Source organism: Sparus aurata, chromosome 2 (genome assembly GCF_900880675.1).
Source record: "Sparus aurata chromosome 2, fSpaAur1.1, whole genome shotgun sequence".
NCBI classification, from domain to species: domain Eukaryota; kingdom Metazoa; phylum Chordata; class Actinopteri; order Spariformes; family Sparidae; genus Sparus; species Sparus aurata.
The window spans coordinates 31,426,567-31,445,955 of record NC_044188.1 but is presented as its reverse complement, the minus strand read 5'-3'; the positions used below and the strand labels follow the sequence as shown (position 1 = coordinate 31,445,955).

The window sequence follows — 19,389 nt, the reverse complement described above, 5'->3', positions numbered from 1 at the left end:
GGCTATTCCCAGTGCAGCATTAAATAGGTTTGGAGTGGAAATACGATGAAAAGGCTTATTGCCTCTGCCAAAGGAGGTTATGTTAGCCCCCATCTGTTTGTTGGTTTGTTTGTTTGTCAGCAGGATTACACAGATACTACCAAATGGATTTCCACCAAACGTGAATGGAGGATGGGTCTCAGTCCAGAGTACACCCCATTAACTTCTGGTGCAGATCCAGATAAGGGGACAGATCCAGGATTTTTTTCTCCTTTTCTTCTAAGTTTTTAAAATGGATACTCCCACGCAGCCATTAGTAAAGGCAGTTAGGTCACAGTGCCACACACACACACACACACACAGAGGTTCACCAGCAGGAAAGGCATGACGAGTGACCAAATGAAGATATCATTATAAATAAACCTTAGAGGCATGCTATGCAAGAAATGTCGGTTGCTGTTTGTAAAACAAGTTGGCACTGACTTCAAAGAGGGAGAGAGAGAGAGAGAGATACAGAGCAGCAGTGGCTGAGTGAGAAAGTAAAAACAGAAATCCAAATCTTACCACAGTGCTCTTCATCACTGTTGTCTCCGCAGTCGTCTTCATGGTCACATTTGAAGGCCAGGGGGATGCAGGACCCTGAGGCCACGCAGCGGAACTGGTTGGATGGGTCACAGGTCGTGGTAGCTGAAGAAAAGACACAAACAAGGACGACTGAATGTTTGAAGTTCTTCACGTAGAAACAGCTTTTGAAATGTGGTGCTCCTGAATACTTACGACACTCCTGTTCATCACTCATGTCTCCACAGTCGTTGTCACTGTCGCACTTCCAGATGCTGCTGATGCATCTGCCGTTAGAGCAGCGGTACTGGTTCGGCAAACAGCTGTGCTCTGATAGGAGGAAAGAATCACACAACCAGTAATCAATCATACTTGAAATTAGGACCTCATTTCCAATAGAGACAACATGCATATATCTTAGAGCACAAGATCATCATGACTGTGATTTTGTCTCACCCGTTTTGACGCATGTGTTGTTTTGGAGCTGGTAGCCGGTGGGACACTGACATTGAAGCTCTCCACTGGGCATGGTGACAGTCGGGGAACCGTCCGGGCAGACGCAGGTGTGTCGGTGTCCGGGCTGAGGCAGGCACAGCAGGCTGCACGGCTGGTCGGCACAGGCGTTATGGCCTGGTGGACGAGAGATCAGGACCTCACTTCAATACAGTGTTGTTTAAATCAGTTAGAGTCAGTGTGGAGCGTTTGTTTCAACTTTAACTGTCTAAAACTGAAACAGCCCCAGTTACTAATAATATCACAATAGAGTTTCTCTGTCCCTCACCTCTGTTCTTCCCCTTATAGAAGATCTTGAGGTCCATGACTCCGGTGAGTCTGCCAACAATCAGCTCATTGCTTTGGGAACCAGCTTTTGAAGCTTTGAAGATCCCCATTCTGGACCAGTCATCCCAGTACAGGTCATTCTGAAAACAACATCCAACACGAGCTCGTGAAAAGTGATTCTTAGTCAGGACTTTTTCCCACCAGTTAATAAACTTGACAGCACCAGTGTTACCGATCACACCGGACATTTTACAAGAGCAGATGCTCCTTATCTGTAGAGCGCTGTATTAACTTACTGCTAATGCAAATCCAAAACGTTCTACTGCTGCAGCTTCACATTTAAAAGCCTTTCACCGACAAACTGCAGGTTGACTTTTAGTAGAAAGGTGGCGAGTCACAGGAAGCACACAGTTTCCGTTGGTGAGCTTAGCACTTAACGCTATCATTTATCAAAAATGCTTCAACAAAACAAGACAACAATCATCATTTGGTGACAGCAGATCAGTTGGAAATATGTCAGGGAGTAGTTTATTCACTCTGAAGAAGTGATGGAACAAGGAGGAGCCTCAGTTAGCTGTAAGATGAAGAGCTGCAGGTGACAGGCTGCACAACTTCTTAACGAGACAACCAACTCCTTCTCCCTCATTAACGGTCTCAGGTTCCCTATAATAATCAATTTAAATCTGAATTAAAGCAAAACGAGGGAGTGGGTGGTCTCACCTTGAAGACAGCGATGGCATACGGGTGGGGCAGCCCCTCCATGAGAACGCTCCTCTGGCCGCCGGTGAAGTCAGCCCTCTCGATGCGGTCGCTGTAGGCTTCGGTCCAGTACAGCCAGTGGTCGTCAGCGGTGATCCCGTTGGGCCAGCGGACGCCCTCGGACACGATGCAGGACACACTGGCCCCATCCATGAAGCTCCGGTAAACGCCAGCTGCTCTGTCTCCCCAGTCAGTCCAGAACATCAGACTGTGGGACAAATATAATCAATTAAACTGACATTTATAACTAAATTCAGACTTCATTTAATATTGGTTTATAGTTTAATTGTCGTTATGGTTAAAATAACAGAGCTAGCGAGCTAAGCACTAACTTGGACACTTGAACCAGTTTTTTTTTTTTTTAATAAAGGTTAAAACTTTAAGTCAGAGGTCACCAGCTCCTTCATGTGGAACCAGGAATGAAGTAGTTTATGTAAGATATTAACATGGAGATACATATTTGATCATGACTAATGATTACAGTCTGTTTGGTCTTAAGTGATCCCTCCTCACAAAAACAAGTCCAGATATATATAACCTTCATATTTGCCCATCTGTGAGAAACCAGACAGGAGAGAAAGAGGAAGTGAGCACAGTAAGACTTCATTTCATTTTCTGAGCAACAAGAAAAGGGAAGACGGGAAAGACAAAGTCAACAAACCACAGGGGGCTAACTGTGTTCATCAGCTGAACTCATCTTAAGTAAAAGAAGAAGCAGGTTTGCAGAAGTGGAACCAGCTTCTTGTTTTGGTGCATGTGAGTGTCTGGTCCTCTCTTCCACTGTGGGCTGTTTGAGGGCTGATGCTGTACATTCTGGTGTTCTGTGTTAAGCTTGGGGTTGTGGAGGTTAAAGCCACCACTCTATTGTGTTTTTAAATTACACTTCTCAAAACACACTAATGCAGAGCATGTTTACCTCTCTCCAGGCAGCAGGACCAGAGCTCTGGGATGTTCCAGGACAGAAGAGTTGAGCAAAGTGTGACGCAGGTCGCCGTCAGGGTTAGACACCTTCAAACACAATAAGAGAGAAACTTTCCTTATCAGTTTCACTTAATGACCTCTGATAAACTGGATGGCAGAGCAAAATCACCTAATTAAATGAATGCGATCAGGTAAAAGGTCAGTGTGATGGCTTCAAATGTATCTGCAGCTCTTATTGAAGCAGCAAGTCCTTAAACCAAAACGTGCACAGGTGCAGGCTTATTCACACATGGCTAAGAGTTTTTAGACTGAACCCACATGTATGAACCCATTCTTTTTTTACCAATACACAGTCCAATACCAGTATGATAAATACACAACATAATTCTAAAGAGAAATACATTTAAACTTCTGACTTTTAAGTCTGTTTAAAGAACAGGCTCAGATGCTTCTACAGAAGAGCTGGATATCAATTCAATGTCATATTCTAATTGTGATGTGAGACTTTATATAGTCTTAAATCCTGGATATTCTTATATGGTGATACGTCACAAGGTTTGTCTTTTACAGGTTTTGAAGGCTCTGAACTTACCAGACTGTTCTGCTTGTTCTAATACATGTCTTTAGCCACTCCATGTTGCTGATGATTACTGATCAGAAGTAAATGTTGTCATGTTTGATTTTGTTGCTCAGTCGTAGCATTAATGAAGTGCGTCCGAGGAGATTTCGAAATATCAAATACGTATCATGTATAGAGTGCAATCGAGCCTAAAACTAAATCTGTGATTTGCTGATTCCTGTGCACTTCCTGTCTTTAAACAGTACTAATCACATATAAAGAGACACGCATGCACAACGCTTCTATACCTCAATCTTCTGCGCTCCAGCATCAACCCAGTACAGCAGTCTACTGATGGGGTCAAAGGTCAGAGCCTCCACATTCTGCAGATCTTTCCTCACTACAACCTCCTGACCTGTACTCCCATTCAGACACAGCCGCTGCAGGAGAGAGAAAGGTCAACCTTAGTGAGCACACTGAAACAAATGAGACTACAGTAGTACATAATGCTGAGCAGCTGCAGTTACATTCATTTCACAAATGTCAGCTTGTGCCTAGAAAATAAGCACCTGTCTCTGCACTCGCATCAACAAGCCCTGCTTCACTCATGTTTCACTTGTGACAATTAAAAAAAAACTCTGACCCGAGGAAAAAGAAACCCTCCTGGTCATCTGCGTCCTCACTTACCTGTATGGTGTCCAGTGAGATATCAGCCCAGTACAGGCAGTTCCTGTCATAGTCAAAGTCCAGAGCCACAGCCTCTCTGAGGCCGGCCAGAGGTAGAGCCTGGTCTGTACCAGTGGCCAGGTCGTAGCGATGGATGGAGTTCCTCACAGCGTACAGGATGAACTCGTTACTCTCTGAAAGATATCAGGAGACAGGACTGATGGAAACAGACACTTTACAATCACAATCACACAATACTGATGCTGTACTGACACTATTATGAGTCTGTATTCAGATGTGTAGTAAACCAAGCTTTGTTAAGAATATATTACTGCCCATATTTCAACTCATTTTATTTTACACTGTTGATACAAGATACAATTCAGATATGGAAATATCTTAGATCATTTATGACTTCTTCTTTTCAAGTCAATTCATTTCATTGTTTTACAGAAAATCCATATTTTTTGGAGATCCCTAAAAAAATCTGTTAAACCCTTAATTATTTAGATAATTAAATTATTCTAATAAAAAAAACCCTTTAAAACACATTCTTTTAATTAAAAAAGAATAACTATTATTTTTTATATTAAGCTTTTAATATGTGAAATTTGCAAGTATCAGTTATATCTGTAACATATAATAACAGCAACAACAAATTGGCCAAACTGGAGCAGGATGGAAAGTCTGCTGCTGATAACCGAGGTACATCAGAAAATACTGGTAAGAACTCAGGACTGATATAAACTACACAAACTAACAAAAACTTGCATAACATACTATCAAATGTGTGTACAGCGAAGGTTTACCTCCGACAGGACAAGGCAGCATCTCTCCGTCCAGTCTGGACTCCACGTCTCCTCCACTACAGCTGTCGCCTGATACCCTCCTGTAGCTGCAGTCGGAACACAAAGAGTTTTGTTCAACTGAACACTTGGTGGTGCTCTCACCAAACACATCTAATAACAGCAGCAGCAATAATAAACTAAGGAGAACAAAGGACTGTTTGCATTCTGGGGAATTCTTTGGTAAGGAATTCACAGAAAAAATAAAAAAGTGATGAGTATATGTCCTAAATTTGATTTTGTAGGCACCAGATGAGAGATTCACATTTGAACTTGTGTGTAACGTCCATAATTTGAGACAAACCACAATGGTAAAACAAAGAACACACCATTGAGATTTATCTTACCATGTACAGTTGTGCAGTTTCATAACAAAAATAAATGCAAAGAAACAATGTTGCTACAAAGGGTGAATCTGGATTTGATCAACTCAAAAGTCCACGGGGCCCCGAGGCCTTGCGGTTTAGAGAGCTCCAGGATTTGAAAATATTGAACACCTAACAACAGTTCAATTAAACACAATGGAAAAAAAAAAAGCTTATCGTATGAAAACTCATAAAGATGTGAATCCACTCGTGCTGCAGATGCAAACATTACGTTAATAAGCTGCACAGAACGATCCCAGGCTGCCCGTTTCTGCGCCGTTAAGTCGGACAAAAGCAGCTTACCCTTTGCTGCGACGGTAGGTGGTACCGACAGGACATGGCACTGGAGGAGCATAGAGGTCACCTAGAAACTCAGGGTCAGGCACACACACCTGCAGAGACAAGTCTTCACTCAGCTTGAAGCCATAGTCATGGAAGGAGGAGGAGAGGAGGAGGAGGAGGAGAGGAGGAGGATGAGGAGGAGGAGGAGGAGGAGGATGAGGGGAGGATGAGGGGGGAGGATGAGTGCTGGGGGGGCGAGTGAGGAGGATGAGAGGATTTCGGATGGGAGGATAGGATTGGACGAGGCGGTTGCGGCATTCGTCTCTGAGCGTCGGTTGTTCTGGATGAGCTGCCGTGGCTTCTTAGGACTTGGAGGCGTAGTGGTCGTCGAGGCAGGCGTCTCCTTGAGGAAGACAGGTTGGGAGAGTAAACACAGAGAGAAAAAAACAAACAGCGCCGTTAGCCTCTGTCCCTGTGATGAATGGCAGCACCTGATGTGCATTTCTAAACGAGACTCATATATGCGTGTCTATAGGAGCTGCTTCAGGGAGCAGAAATTAAAAATGTGCAGACTATGCTTTAAACAGTGTATTGGTTCGGCAGTAATACTTTAATTAAGAGTCAGATATCAGCCTGCCAGTGCCATCTACCTCTGATATGAAACAACTCCCAATCACAAAAGCTCATGAAATCAGATTTATATTCTTTAATTCTTGGGCTGGCCTCATCTTGTCTTCAAAAGCAATTCAAACAAATACATTTCAAATATGATAAACAGAACGGAGAGTGTAGCCAAATATTCAAACCGCTAATATGCTAGCTTAACAGTGGTGAGTACACACGATTTATATTGTTGACATTAATTATGATAATGCTGGGGGCTGTCTTACATGTTGGTGGTCATTGAGGTAATGCTAGTTTCGAAACAGTTAGCGATGACTACTATGCACTGCGCTCACAGCACACAGCGTCTGTCGTTCAGCAGCTAACACAGTTACACAAAGCACACAGCCTCTGAGCCAATGAAAAGAGCCGCTGCAGCAGCAACAGGCCAAGGTTAGCACCAAGTACACACCCACAGCAGTAAGGAGTAACTGTCATGCCTGATAGACTTAATAATGTTCGTGATGGGTATGTTGCATATGTTAATGTAATTGTGGCATTTAACTGAGTTAAATGAATGAGTTTATTTATGTATTTATGAGAATAAAAAAGCTAACAGCGCTTGTGGAATGCAGAAATCTAGCCGCAAACACATCTCCCTGCTGATGAGCAAGAGCTACGTGGCTGTGGGTGTGCATCTCATGATTCAAACTGACTTGATCTGATTCTGATTCATATTGGTTGGATTCAACCCAGAATACATTTTTGACATTGGATCAATTCTCGATTTGAGGAATAAAAAGGGGGGCTCTATTTTCAGCCTTTCTCTAGTATCCTTGGTGCTAAACCATTCACTGGTGTCCTTAGTCTTCTGAAATACAATATGAGATACAACTGGAAATTAAAATAAATGATCTGCCGCCTTTTTATTTTTAAAAAACAGCAGTAATTAATGATTGAATTTGTGTGTTGTGTGTATGTGAATAACAAAATATGGTGCTGTGCTCTGCTGTGAGTCCAGCAGTGAGAGCCTCTCTGCTGCACTGTTAGCTCCGGGTGTCCGTGGTTGTACAAGACACTGAGCAGAAGCAGAGTTTATGAGCAGAGTTATTTTCTTCACCACAGAGTACGCGTAATGTGTTGAATGCTGTGGTGTGTGTTTGTTAGCTTGTTAGCGGTTGTCGGCTGGGCTTGTTTGTTACTGACTGCTGCTCCGCTCTGTTAACATCACATCGTTAACACTCATGAAGGCATGAAAGTGTTCACAGACATGTTGCCCGCTAAATCTTTGTCTTGCAAATGTAATTATCCAGTCATTAAATAAAAGAAAAGCTTCAAGAAAACTCTAGTGTGCGCTGTAAATTGTCCGCGTGTTGCACTACTCTTGCAGTTATTGTATTTACGTCTTTTTCATTCTGTCACATTATGAATGAACATTTATAAAAAAGGTTTTTGACATTCATGAAATGATTGTGAAATGTGGGGGATAGGAATCAAGATTCCTATGTGAATCGTTTTTTTTAACTACAAGTATACGTGGCAGTCAGTGTCTGTGAGGTCAGGCATTTTGTGTTCATGTGTTTAAGAGCAGAGGTGCGGAGGAAGCCCGGAGGACGGCAGGTTTAATTTAGCTCGGACTTGCTGGTTTCAAAAATCTCAACAACCTCCAGCTTAAAAATGAATAGCAATAAAACACAATTCGAAATACACTAAATACACAAGTGAGATATTTCTGGATTCAGATTTCAACATGTTGGATTTCATGTGCACGTGTGAGTCCAAACCATTCGTAGTCCTGGCGTGTGCAGGAGCAGTTGGAGATGGTAACAGGCCGGTCGAACTCCTCTCCGTTAAAACATGTAGCGTGGGGAGCTCGCCTCTTAAATGTGATCTCTCTGCCCAACAGACACTCGTTACCGTGCTCATCTGAAGGAGACCAGCGCTTATAGTCCGCCTCGGAACATGGCACTCCTGGAAGGAGAAAAGAAGACAGGCTATAGATATTTGACATTGACTAGGAACTCTCATGTTAATGTTAGCGGTGGTCCACTTGTCAATCAGTAATCCATTTCTTTCTCCTCTATCCCTGCAGAGGACGCTGAAGTGATGAAACACCCGATCTTGGAGCTTTAATCAAAATTTTCACAGCTTGAAAATACCTAAGAAGACGTGTATTTCTCTCCTTTACCAGCCTACCTACAATTAGTAATACCAGCAAGCAGTAATTCGTGCTTCACTTCCATCATGGTTAAGTGTGACTGGTAACTATGACTATAACTATCGAACCACAGCAGGGAGCATTCTTCTGTGCTTCACAAAGTGTGTTTTAACTTAGTATGATACTCTATATGAGAGAGAATAAACTTTACACCTCCCTAACAGCAATAATAATACCTCACCACTAAACTAGCCATCTGGATTTAAAGCTTGAAACTTTGGTAAAAAAGTTAGTTTTTGCTATAACTTTACTACTAAAGTTCCTGCATAGTAACAATTTATTGTTTTTTGGGTTTTTTTTTTACTGTTGGCCACTGCAAGACTTTAAGACTATTAATGAATGATTCCAAATGAGTCTTATGATGCTGTGACTCAGTAAAGCGTTCTTCCTTCTGCTGTAGTGTCATCTTAAAGACAGGTGCCAGTCATTGTTAACACAAACAAACAGCTGGTTTTAAGCTTCGTTGAAATGATGAGCTCCACTAAAACGAAACCATCTGATGAGTACCACAGCTCAAGTATAAACTTAAAAATAGCTGGTGTGATTTTTTTTTGTTGCTAGGAGCTGAGGAACATAAAAGCTCTCTCTCTACCTACCCAGAACGTCAGAGGTGTTGACCTGCAGGATGAGCCAGCTGTGTCTCTGGTCGGCGTAGGAGCCGAAGACGGTGAAGATGGTGCTCTTCTCCCCGGGCTCAGTCAGCAGCTGGTATACGTACACCTTTCTGTCTGAGAACTGAAAGTCAGTCCACGTCTCGCCCTCATTAGTGCTGAACCTGACAGGGACATGGGAAGTATTTAACCAGTTATCTTGTTAAGCAACAATGATTTTCAGCTGTTCCCATGTATTGTTGGTAACCTGTATCCACTCTTTAAAAAGAAAAAAAAGCATCAGTTGCCAGAATTTTCTTATAATCTGCTGCCTACCCACAATTGTTTGGACTGAACACCAGAAAGGAAAGAGTCATGAAAATCTAAATACAGGTAGTAAATGTTTTTGACATGAGTATATATGAAGGCAAAACCAGGTTACTTAGTAATCAGGGTAAGAGAAGTGCATTCTCTGCATGTAAACCAGGTTAGCCATTTTCACATTAATATACTGCATCACCTTCACATGAATATGAATAGCCTGCAATGTTGCTGTTGGCACAGAGGTGTTGTATTACACCTCTGTTTACTGAGGAAAGGTTATTTACTTTTTTCCTACAAGCTGCTTGACGTTCACACAATCTGCTACTCTGCGAGTAATGAGCACACCCACTGGGGCAGGTGCCGTTTACGTGCCCTACTCCCCAGGTTCCCCCTTAAGTTGTGTGGAGATGTCAAATGAAAGCCTTCCAGTAAAAACAAAAAAACAGCCTCTCTGGGTTTTATGTTTGAAGCTGGAATTTAATGTAGGGCCAACTGAATGACAGATTTAGCTTCTGAGCTCAAATCAGATATTGTTTCTGTCCTGGAGGAACATTTACAGAAGCCATTTGGACTTACTTCAGATGTGTGGTGGCACCTCCTTGTGCGATTGCCACCAGGATACCACCATGGTCACCCCATGTGTAGAAATGAGGGCCTGCCAGTGCCTGCACAACAGAAAGCACATTCAGAGAACCAACAGAACATAATGCTCATACAGTAATAGGTAAAATAAATAAATAAATACATTCAAAAAAATGGGGTGGTGCATTGTTGAAGTGAGACTGAGTACAGTAGTGGTTCATTCTAACCTGTAAACCCCTGGAAGATTAGTCCAGATTAGTTTAAGATTGGTTAAGTTCTCTCTGGGAGAGATTCAGTCTTCACACGTAAAAACAGGTCATTTCTGCCACCATGGGTTTCTCTATCAAAACAAGCAAACAAATAGGAGATGGCTGCCGGCTCTGGAGGAGAAAAACGAGCACAGAGCCAGACCTCATGGAGGAAAAAACACCAAGAGTCACATCAGATTGTGCTCTGAGCCAGAGAGTGCAGAAATTACTTGTTTTTAACTTTGGGGAGTAAAAAGTGAATCTATCCCAACTCCTGTCTATCAACCTGACTGCAGTAGTGATCTGCGCAGTGAACTCCATCGTTGGGTGTTTATGTTCATCTTATTTATAGTAATCTGGCTGTTTAGGGTGAATTGACACAAATTACCCACTGGTCAAACTCACTTTAATGGTGGCGCACACACCATGAAAAAAAATATCATCATTTGCATTATATCAAAGGCAACTAGACTTGTTTCGTTTCGCCGCTCATCCAAGAGGCTGCTTCAGTTCTCTAACTGTTTCTAAAACAAGAAGAGAGGGGAAGTGAAGCTGTCTGGAACGCTTATGTAATTACACAGAATCAATAGAAAAGGTTTTAATGTTAAGTAGTTACATCTGTAGGACACTGCTTTTCAACCATCATCTACATGTAGTTATAAAATTATAATACATTTTTTCAGTATTAGAATCTGAACAAAGCAACATACTGAGTTGAATCTTCAAGGTTAAAAAAGATTCAAAGCTGATAACATTTACATTTTCACATTAACAGGGGGTCCGATGACAATGTGTAATGTGAAAGGGGTCATAAATAGTGATGAACCCACAGAGAATTAGCATCTCATATCTATGAAACTGATCTGTCTATGAAACTTATGCAAGCTCAAGTCTGAACCAATGCTGACATTTAGCTATTTCTAGATGCATTTTCATGAAAAGGTCAGTCATCACAAAATGTGCCGAAAGGTTCATAATGCCTGGGTACAGCCACTGAAAAAAATGGATTGTGAAATGTTGAAAAGCCTTTGACAGACGAGCTGCTTGTGACTCCGTTTCACAAGCTGTGTTTTTCTTGTCATCTGTGTCAGATTCTGTACTGACCTCCTTCCATCGGGCTCCAGCGCTGCTGGATACATACACATTAGGCTTGTTGGCCAAGTTCCTGCCTACAGATCCTGCAACCAGAGGACAAAAAGGCATTTTAAACACACACACACACACACACAGACACAGACAGACACAGACACAGACATTACAGGGGTTTCCCCTGAATATTACAGACTTGATGTGACTGACCACTGTTTTTGCTTTCACATATGGAAAATCTGTAACCCAAGAACTCAACCATAGCATTCTGTATTTTTTCATGCATGTGGCCTTTGTACGCACCGACAAATACTTTCCTTTGACAGTATGTTGTATGTTAAATAACAGACGGAACATCAAGAATGATCTACTCAGGCAATTCAAGAAGAAAAATAATGAAATCAAACACACACAAAAGGAAAGTGAACCTATTTTTTTCACTTTGTTATTCGAAAACTAACAAGATTAAAAGTTTGGTCACAACGACCAGCAGACATTGTCTTTTGTATAGCTACAGCATGTTAGCATGGCTAAAAAGACCTACCATCTGTGTCTTAGACTAGGTTTTTTTCTTATCCAGTATAAATGGACTACAAACTGTTTTGTCTCCGTAACCCTGATCTAAGAAAATGACTATTTCATGAACCTTTTGAATGTTTGCAGTGCTTAAAAGGTCAAAAACATAGAGCAGCAAGCGAACTAAAAAATAATAGTTGCATTGTGTTCCAATAAAGCTGATCCAGACCTTCTATATGAATAAACACCTGGAGTCACATCAGATTCTGCTCTGATGTGAAGCCGTTCACTGACGTAGGGAGAGCTCAGAGATTACTTTTTAGCACTGAAAAGTGGAATTTTGTTTCTCAATCTGGCTGCAGCCGCGATCGCTAAAGTGACCTCCATTGTCACATGTTTATTTGCATTGATGTTGATGGACGCTCGCTAGCTTACAGCTAATGTACAGTCAAGTAACCTGGCTGTTTGAGACATGTTTCGCCAATGATCACACAGAGATTCATTTCAGTTTCTTTGGCACAGCACAAAAACAACACAATTTTAGAATAATCATGCGCCATGTTTCATAACTAAAATGACGATATACATCTTCTCACAACTCAAAGTCTAGCAAGATATTATCTACAGATGAGAGACAACATCCTAACTAGCCATGTCAGCAGCATGGTTCTAGGGGTGACAATGTCACCACTACTTTAATCCTAGCCGGTGGATGGACTGACACTCAAATGACAAAGACATGCCCTCTCTCCACAGTATGGTCAAATGTCTTCATGACCAAATATCTGCAAAACTAATGACATTCCCATCAGCTGTAAATTGTAATGTGTAGCAAATGATTTCAGATTAACAGGCTAAACTGAAATGGTAAACAATACAGCATACACAAACACACGTACACATCCATCTACAATATGGATCTCTCCTCCCATCCATCAAGAATAATGAAATGTATGGACTGGATGATTAATACCAGTATTGTCTGCCTTTGACAGTGAAGAGCACACAGCCACTCACTTACATCTGCACACATCAATCCTGTTAATCAAATCTCGTCTCAGGCTGAATGACTCCAAGAAGAGCAGATTAAAATGACAATAACGGGTTGTTGTGTCCCTGTCTAGAGCTGTAAAAATGCCTCTGAAATGAATTACACTCCATCTCTGTAGAAAAGGGGCTAATGACTCTCATTAAATATCATCACATCAGCGGTCAGGGACTCCAGACAATAAACAAATGCTCCAAAGAAGACCCTGTGCCACTGTGCAGATAGAGACTGGGAAATAAAAACATGCTTTCACTGTGTATGTGTGTGTGTTAACTATTGTTTCACTGTTTAAAGACCAACTTAGCACTAGCACCACTGTCAGGTGTGGTGTGGTTTGGTCAGAAAGAAGCTCTGTCACCCAGCAGTGACGTCACCGGGTCCTGGAGTACACCTGACTTCACCGCAGCAGGGTGAAAAGTGAAACCACTGGAGATCAGCACAGATGGGCAGATTTCAGGGGATGTTTAACTTCTCTTACAGACAGATTCTGATATGTATGGACCCTTACTGCCCAAGAGTTTTAAACTTCTGGGATCTCACGCCAAAGTGTTTCAGCGTGAGTCAGTTTGTTTCTTCTGAGACTTTATTTTTGTACGAGTGGAGGAGTGATATCTTTGAAAAAGAGAAATAAATAAATAACATGTCATGTTGTAAAGTTCTGGCATGACAAATAATGTCCAAAAATTCTTCAATATATGAATCTGACCACGGTGTCTCCAACCAGTGTGATAATGTTTCAGAATTGTGCTGCTTTTTTTCTGCATTCTTGTGTTTTTACTCAAGGCGATTATTATGTTATATTAATGTACTAATTTGTCTGCTGTTTCTATCTATTCTCTGAATATATAAAAGAATATCTTGGATATAAAAGATATCCAAGTCATCCTAAACAGAGTAGGGAGAACTCAGATTACTTCTCTGTTGAGTCCAGTAATCCAACATGTCAGTTTTGCAATTTAAGTCATCCATGAATTAGTTAGCTCTTTCAAAAGACTCGTGTTACTGTTAGAATTTCACCCTATTTCCCTGGTCCCTTTGTTGTCACAAAGACATTTAAAAAAATACAATCCCTGATGCACCTGCACTGTTTCTGTGTCTCTCCTGCTTCTTGGCAGGCAGTACGCAGCCCCCTGAGGATACGTGAGTGATGTTGTGTTGTTAGTGTGCTAGTATAACTAAGCTAGCTAGACCAGAGCAGAGAGGGCAGCCTGTGGTTCATCAGTTGCATGTTAACACACGATGTACTGTATGATAGGCTTCAGAAAGACAGTGTCTTACACTGTGTGTTTGTCTGTCTTGGTTAATGAATAGCGGCCATAAGGCTGAACAGAGACACAATTTCGCTTCGCTGTATTTCTTTATAGTTGGAGTAATAAATAATGTTGCATTTGAAATATCAAGGCTGCATGGTACACTGTAAAAAATATAAACTCACAACATTTCATTCAATATATATTAGTAAAAATGAAAATAATTCTTGAGTAATAATCTCAAATGACGGATTAGTCTAATGTGTTGACGAGTTCATTCAGGTTGTTGTGTGTTTAACATCGCTGTGCAGTTTTTGCAACGCCTTCATTTCATAAGAACCTGATGGAACCACAATGATTGTTCCAGCTGTTAGTCTGACTCTCAGGTGGTGTCAGGAATCATTGCATGTGAACAACCACATATTTTGATCACAAAACACATAATAATGTATTACTAGTCTTAATTTTCCTTTGTTTGGCAAGTTACAATTATGAAAATGGGATAATGCCCAAAGAGGTGTCCAATAATTTGGAGGCACAATTATCTCTAACTTTATTTATAATTATTTGGTTGAACACATCTATATCAGGATATGGAATATAAAACCCTCAAATAATCTCAAATGACATATAGGTCAAATGTGTAAAGGAATGTGGCAGTTTATTCAGGCTGTTATGTATGTAAACATGTCTGTGCAGTTGTGTATGTATATGCCAGTCTGTATTCATGAGTGTGTTTGACCCGTCAAGGGCCCGCTGGGTGCTGCAGCAGTAATTAGCCCATCTGTTTGAGAGCGATAACGAAGCAAATGGTGCCGTCGATTGCCAGTCCTCTCCTCCTCTTACTCCTCCTCCTCCTCCTCCTCCTCCTCTCTCCCTCTCTCTCCCCATGCCCATTATCTAATAAGAATTTAATTAGAGGGACTGGCTGGGTGCGGAGGAAGCAGTCTCCTAGACACTGGAGACTATCACCAAAATCAATGCTTTTCACCAGCTGTGAGGAGGCTGCGAACTGGAGGACCAAACTCTGCTTCAGCAGCAAGGCAGAGAAACACCTGCCACCTCACTTCATCCATGTGCAACATGTTGGAACAGGTCTCTATTACTTGTGACTTTTTATTTTTAATTCTCTTCTCAGGCTTTCACAGGACAACAAACTCCTACACTGACACACTAAACAACACGTTTCTAGCAGCTTCTGCAGAGTGCCACCATATTTCCTGTGTTTTTGGCAATACAGGATGTGGTTATTTACGAAGAAAGACTAAAGGGCCACTAAATAACCACGGAGGAAGACTTGTAGGTTTTTACTTCTTCTTTCCTGTGTAGAGCGAACTTATCTGTATCATCATAACAAGAGGGAGTTGCTGAAAGATAACACATGCTTGTGTGGCTCCAGCTCAAGCAGATGGCACCAAAAGTCTCTTCATCTGTCCTGACTAACAGATTCTCATACAGGCACTCCTGCCAAAATAACTGACATGTTTTACAAAAGATTTGTTTTGTCCATCACACAGGCTCCAGGGATTTCTGATTGTGTCAAGAAGTGTTAAAATGAGATTTAACTGCTTCAGGAAGGGTTACACATGTAATTACAGATGAAGTAGTTGATCAACACAATCTGTGATCCAAACCCTTTCATTTCAAAAACATTTATGTGGTTCAACAAATGCAGACCGGGCCTTGTTTTGCCACACATCACAGTTCAAAAGAGGCAGTCTGGTGTTTAATGTCAACTAGAATTTTCAGCACACAGAGATTTTTCAGAAAGTGCTTTTATACGATGTGTTGCAACATGTTGTCTCACCTGTGGCCATGATAAGTCCGGGTGCAGAGTCCTTGGATAAAATGGGCATCCTCCTCAGCTGGATGTTGAATAGCTGGCTCCAGCGCTGGGCCAGGTGAAGAGAGCAACCTTTACTGAGCTGAGAGGAGAGGAGAGGAGAGGAGAGGAGAGGAGAGGAGAGGAGAGGAGAGGAGAGGAGAGGAAGGAGAGGAGAGGAGAGGAGAGGAGAGGAGAGGGAGAGGAGGGAAGAGGAGAGGAGAGGAGAGGAGAGGAGAGGAGAGGAGAGGACGGAGAGGAGAGGAGGAGGAGGAGAGGAGAGGAGAGGAGAGGAGAGGAGAGGAGAGGAGAGGAGAGGACGGAGAGGAGAGGAGAGGAGAGGAGAGGAGAGGACGGAGAGGAGAGGACGGAGAGGAGAGGAGGAGAGGAGAGGAGAGGAGAGGAGAGGAGGGAGAGGAGGAGAGGAGAGGAGAGGAGAGGAGGAGAGGAGAGGAGAGGAGAGGAGAGGAGAGGAGAGGAGGAGGAGAGGAGAGGAGAGGAGAGGAGAGGACGGAGAGGAGAGGAGAGGAGAGGAGAGGAGAGGAGAGGAGAGGACGGAGAGGAGAGGAGAGGAGAGGAGAGGAGAGGAGAGGAGGAGAGGAGAGGAGAGGAGAGGAGGTTAGTGAGTAAAAATTGCAATAACTCTTCCCTGATGAGCTATCACTATCAAAAGTCTGTCACTACCAGCAGATTGAATGCAGAAAGTTGGTGTGTCAAATCATACAGGAATGTAAAAGACTAAATCTAGAACTAGGATGTTCAAGAACGAGACTGTAACTTCAACTATTATAACTAGGTTTGCATATACATTGTTTAATTAAGTGAACATGATGTTGTCTTGTCAGAAAGTAAGGTAAGATGTTAAAATGTCCAAGAGATTTAAATTGAAAGTATTGTCTGACAACAAAGTAAAGAAAGAAATGTGGTTTGTTACAAAGTCTTTCAGGCAGTTTGTCTTTCAACTCAGGAGTCAACCCTCCTTCCAAACAAATCAAGACAGGATCTCTGGCAACATTATATGTTTTGTTCAGTTCTTCACCTAAGAGTAAACCTTCCTCCTCAACAAATCAATGAAGGATCTCTGAAACATACAGGGCCTCGCTTATTTTCAATGCGACATGTGGACGGTTGTCTGCAAAAATAACCTGAAAGCGACCTGTAGACAGTCATGTCGACATCATATAAGTGTTTCACTACAGCTGTAATGCCTGTATGTGTGAAATATGTCATAGATATGAAGAGAACACACACACACACAACAGCTGAAGGCCAGTGTGTTTTCCTTTTTATTTTTCCTGAAACTTTCTCGCTCTTTTAGCGGAGTAAGGGAAAAATCATATTAATTGAAAATGATCATCGGGCAGGAGCAGCAGCAGCTCAGCACTGCAGCCACCACGCAACAAGCATCGTGCGTGCACAACTGCCTTCTTTGTCCCAACAGTAATCCAGCATTATGACAGCAGTCCAGATTCCATTTATATTTAATCTACATAAATACATTAGAGAAGCTTCGTCCAAACCATCAATCAACTATCAGAGTTGTTGCCAATTAGTTTTCTTTGGGCCGACTAATCCATGATTCGCAATGGAACCATAGTTTCTGCTTCTCACAAAGACAAGTGTGACACCTGCACACCCAAACCATATGCTTCTGTACAGCATCTGTTAAATAAGCAGAGGCCATGAAGCCTCTGTGATGGCACAGCTGGGTGAAAACATGAGCCAAACACTGTGACCTCACAAGGTGATTAGATACATCTAAAATCTAATCTGCTATCATAATAAAAATAATAATAAAAATGAAAGATAATAATAAGAAACCAGTTTCTGATGGCGACAATCATTAATGTAGAATCACTAAAGGTTTGTCGGGTACCTGGCAGTCCACAGTTCCTCCCAGGCTGTCGGCAGCGGGCGGCTGAAGCAGCTCCCACGTCCCCCCCTTGTCGAAAGTGATGACAGATCGCATGTTATCTTCACTGACTGAGCCGTTGATGAGCGTGGCGATGAAGACTCCTCGCAGCCCCTCCACACGGTGAAGGTCTGCAAAAGGCTCATTGGCAAAGTACCTGAAACAGAGGCAGGACACATCATCATCATCATCATCATCATCATCATCAGGAGTCAGGGAGGAACTTCTGATTCATGTACCACAGCTACTGATACAACAGTTAATGAAGGACCAAAGCTTCACTTTTATTAAAACATCTTTTTGTTTTAGAACAGAGACTTAATTCCAGCCTCAGCATGGATAAAAACGACACTTTGCTGATCCATTCTTTCATTTTCTAGATTTTTGAAAACTCACTGATATTCCCTGTGCATGTTCTTGTACTCAAGGAGACTAGAGTGCAAACACAGGGAAACTAAAAGCATCAGCATTTTGAAATTACAGCTTCACTTTTCACACAGCAGAGAAGTAAACAGGAAGCTTGAATTCCATTATCCAGAAATGATGTAAGAAAACCGCACACATGCATACAAGACACTTGTTTTAAGCAGCCTGTGCAGCACAGGAAACAGAAGGCACAGGGATCCTCAGCTTATTTCATTAACAGAGGACACTGTGTCAGATAAACAAAAAGAATCATCATTGTCAGACAAACACCTGAGCCAACACTGTGTGACTGCTTCTGCCAAAACAACACAGGGTCTTCCTGATGAGATTATGGAGAAGACTGAGCAGAAAAACAATGAATACAGAGCTCAGAGTTCACATCAATAGATTGTCTTCCATCAGATAAAGAAGCGTTACTTGTCTGTGTTTGCACAGCCTTTGTCTTATCTGCGTATCAGCCATTTGTAACAGGAACTAGAGGTCTTACAGTCAGTTCATGAGGTTGCTAAGGGAACTACTCAATTACTTGCTTGATTTGTCCTGTAGGTACACCCTGACTTCATTTTTATATGCTGCTGAAACTTCCTTAATGGCATGAATCATCACTTCTACAAAGGCAAAAGGAGCAAACTAACGACTGATTTCTATCCAGCTGTATACATATTTAGCATAAAGGTTTATTCCTGTATAACACTCGGATGTTGCTTTCTCAGTTGTCATGGAGATGGATCTGCAGGCATCGGGCTACTCAGACTCTGTCAAGCTACTTTCATGCTTGATGCAAACATTAGACAACACAATATTTTTATCCCCTAAGAAGGGCAAATTCCTGCAGCGACTGCTTTTCGCTGTAATCATTTTGTCATCTTCTTCATGGACTAAAGTAGGCAGCATGCAATCAGTTTTGTGGGAGAGAAGAATAAAATGATACCAAATGCCCCTTTTTATGGGAACGCGAACAGAGCTTGAAGAAGGTAACTTGGGTTAACACAGCTAGTTAACCACAGTCTTGGTACCTGCCATCTCCAACTGGGGAGCTAGCTA

The 19,389-nt window shown here is 42.0% G+C and overlaps 1 protein-coding gene across 2 annotated transcripts in view; it reads right to left on the bottom strand.

Moving 5' to 3' along the window:
• sorl1 (sortilin-related receptor, L(DLR class) A repeats containing) overlaps positions 1-19,389 on the bottom strand; it is a 97,775-nt gene that overhangs the window by 22,897 nt on the left and 55,489 nt on the right. For both annotated transcript variants that reach the window (XM_030392810.1, XM_030392818.1), the window contains exons 9-24: positions 17,884-18,076; positions 15,993-16,110; positions 11,387-11,460; positions 10,029-10,117; positions 9,135-9,313; positions 8,105-8,291; positions 5,739-5,867; positions 5,035-5,120; positions 4,247-4,419; positions 3,868-3,999; positions 2,996-3,087; positions 2,041-2,287; positions 1,322-1,460; positions 997-1,170; positions 757-870; positions 544-666 (exon numbers count right to left, since the gene is read on the bottom strand). In XM_030392810.1, coding sequence (XP_030248670.1) covers positions 544-666; positions 757-870; positions 997-1,170; positions 1,322-1,460; positions 2,041-2,287; positions 2,996-3,087; positions 3,868-3,999; positions 4,247-4,419; positions 5,035-5,120; positions 5,739-5,867; positions 8,105-8,291; positions 9,135-9,313; positions 10,029-10,117; positions 11,387-11,460; positions 15,993-16,110; positions 17,884-18,076 — 2,249 coding nt within the window. The remainder of the gene's footprint in view (positions 1-543; positions 667-756; positions 871-996; positions 1,171-1,321; positions 1,461-2,040; positions 2,288-2,995; positions 3,088-3,867; positions 4,000-4,246; positions 4,420-5,034; positions 5,121-5,738; positions 5,868-8,104; positions 8,292-9,134; positions 9,314-10,028; positions 10,118-11,386; positions 11,461-15,992; positions 16,111-17,883; positions 18,077-19,389) is intronic.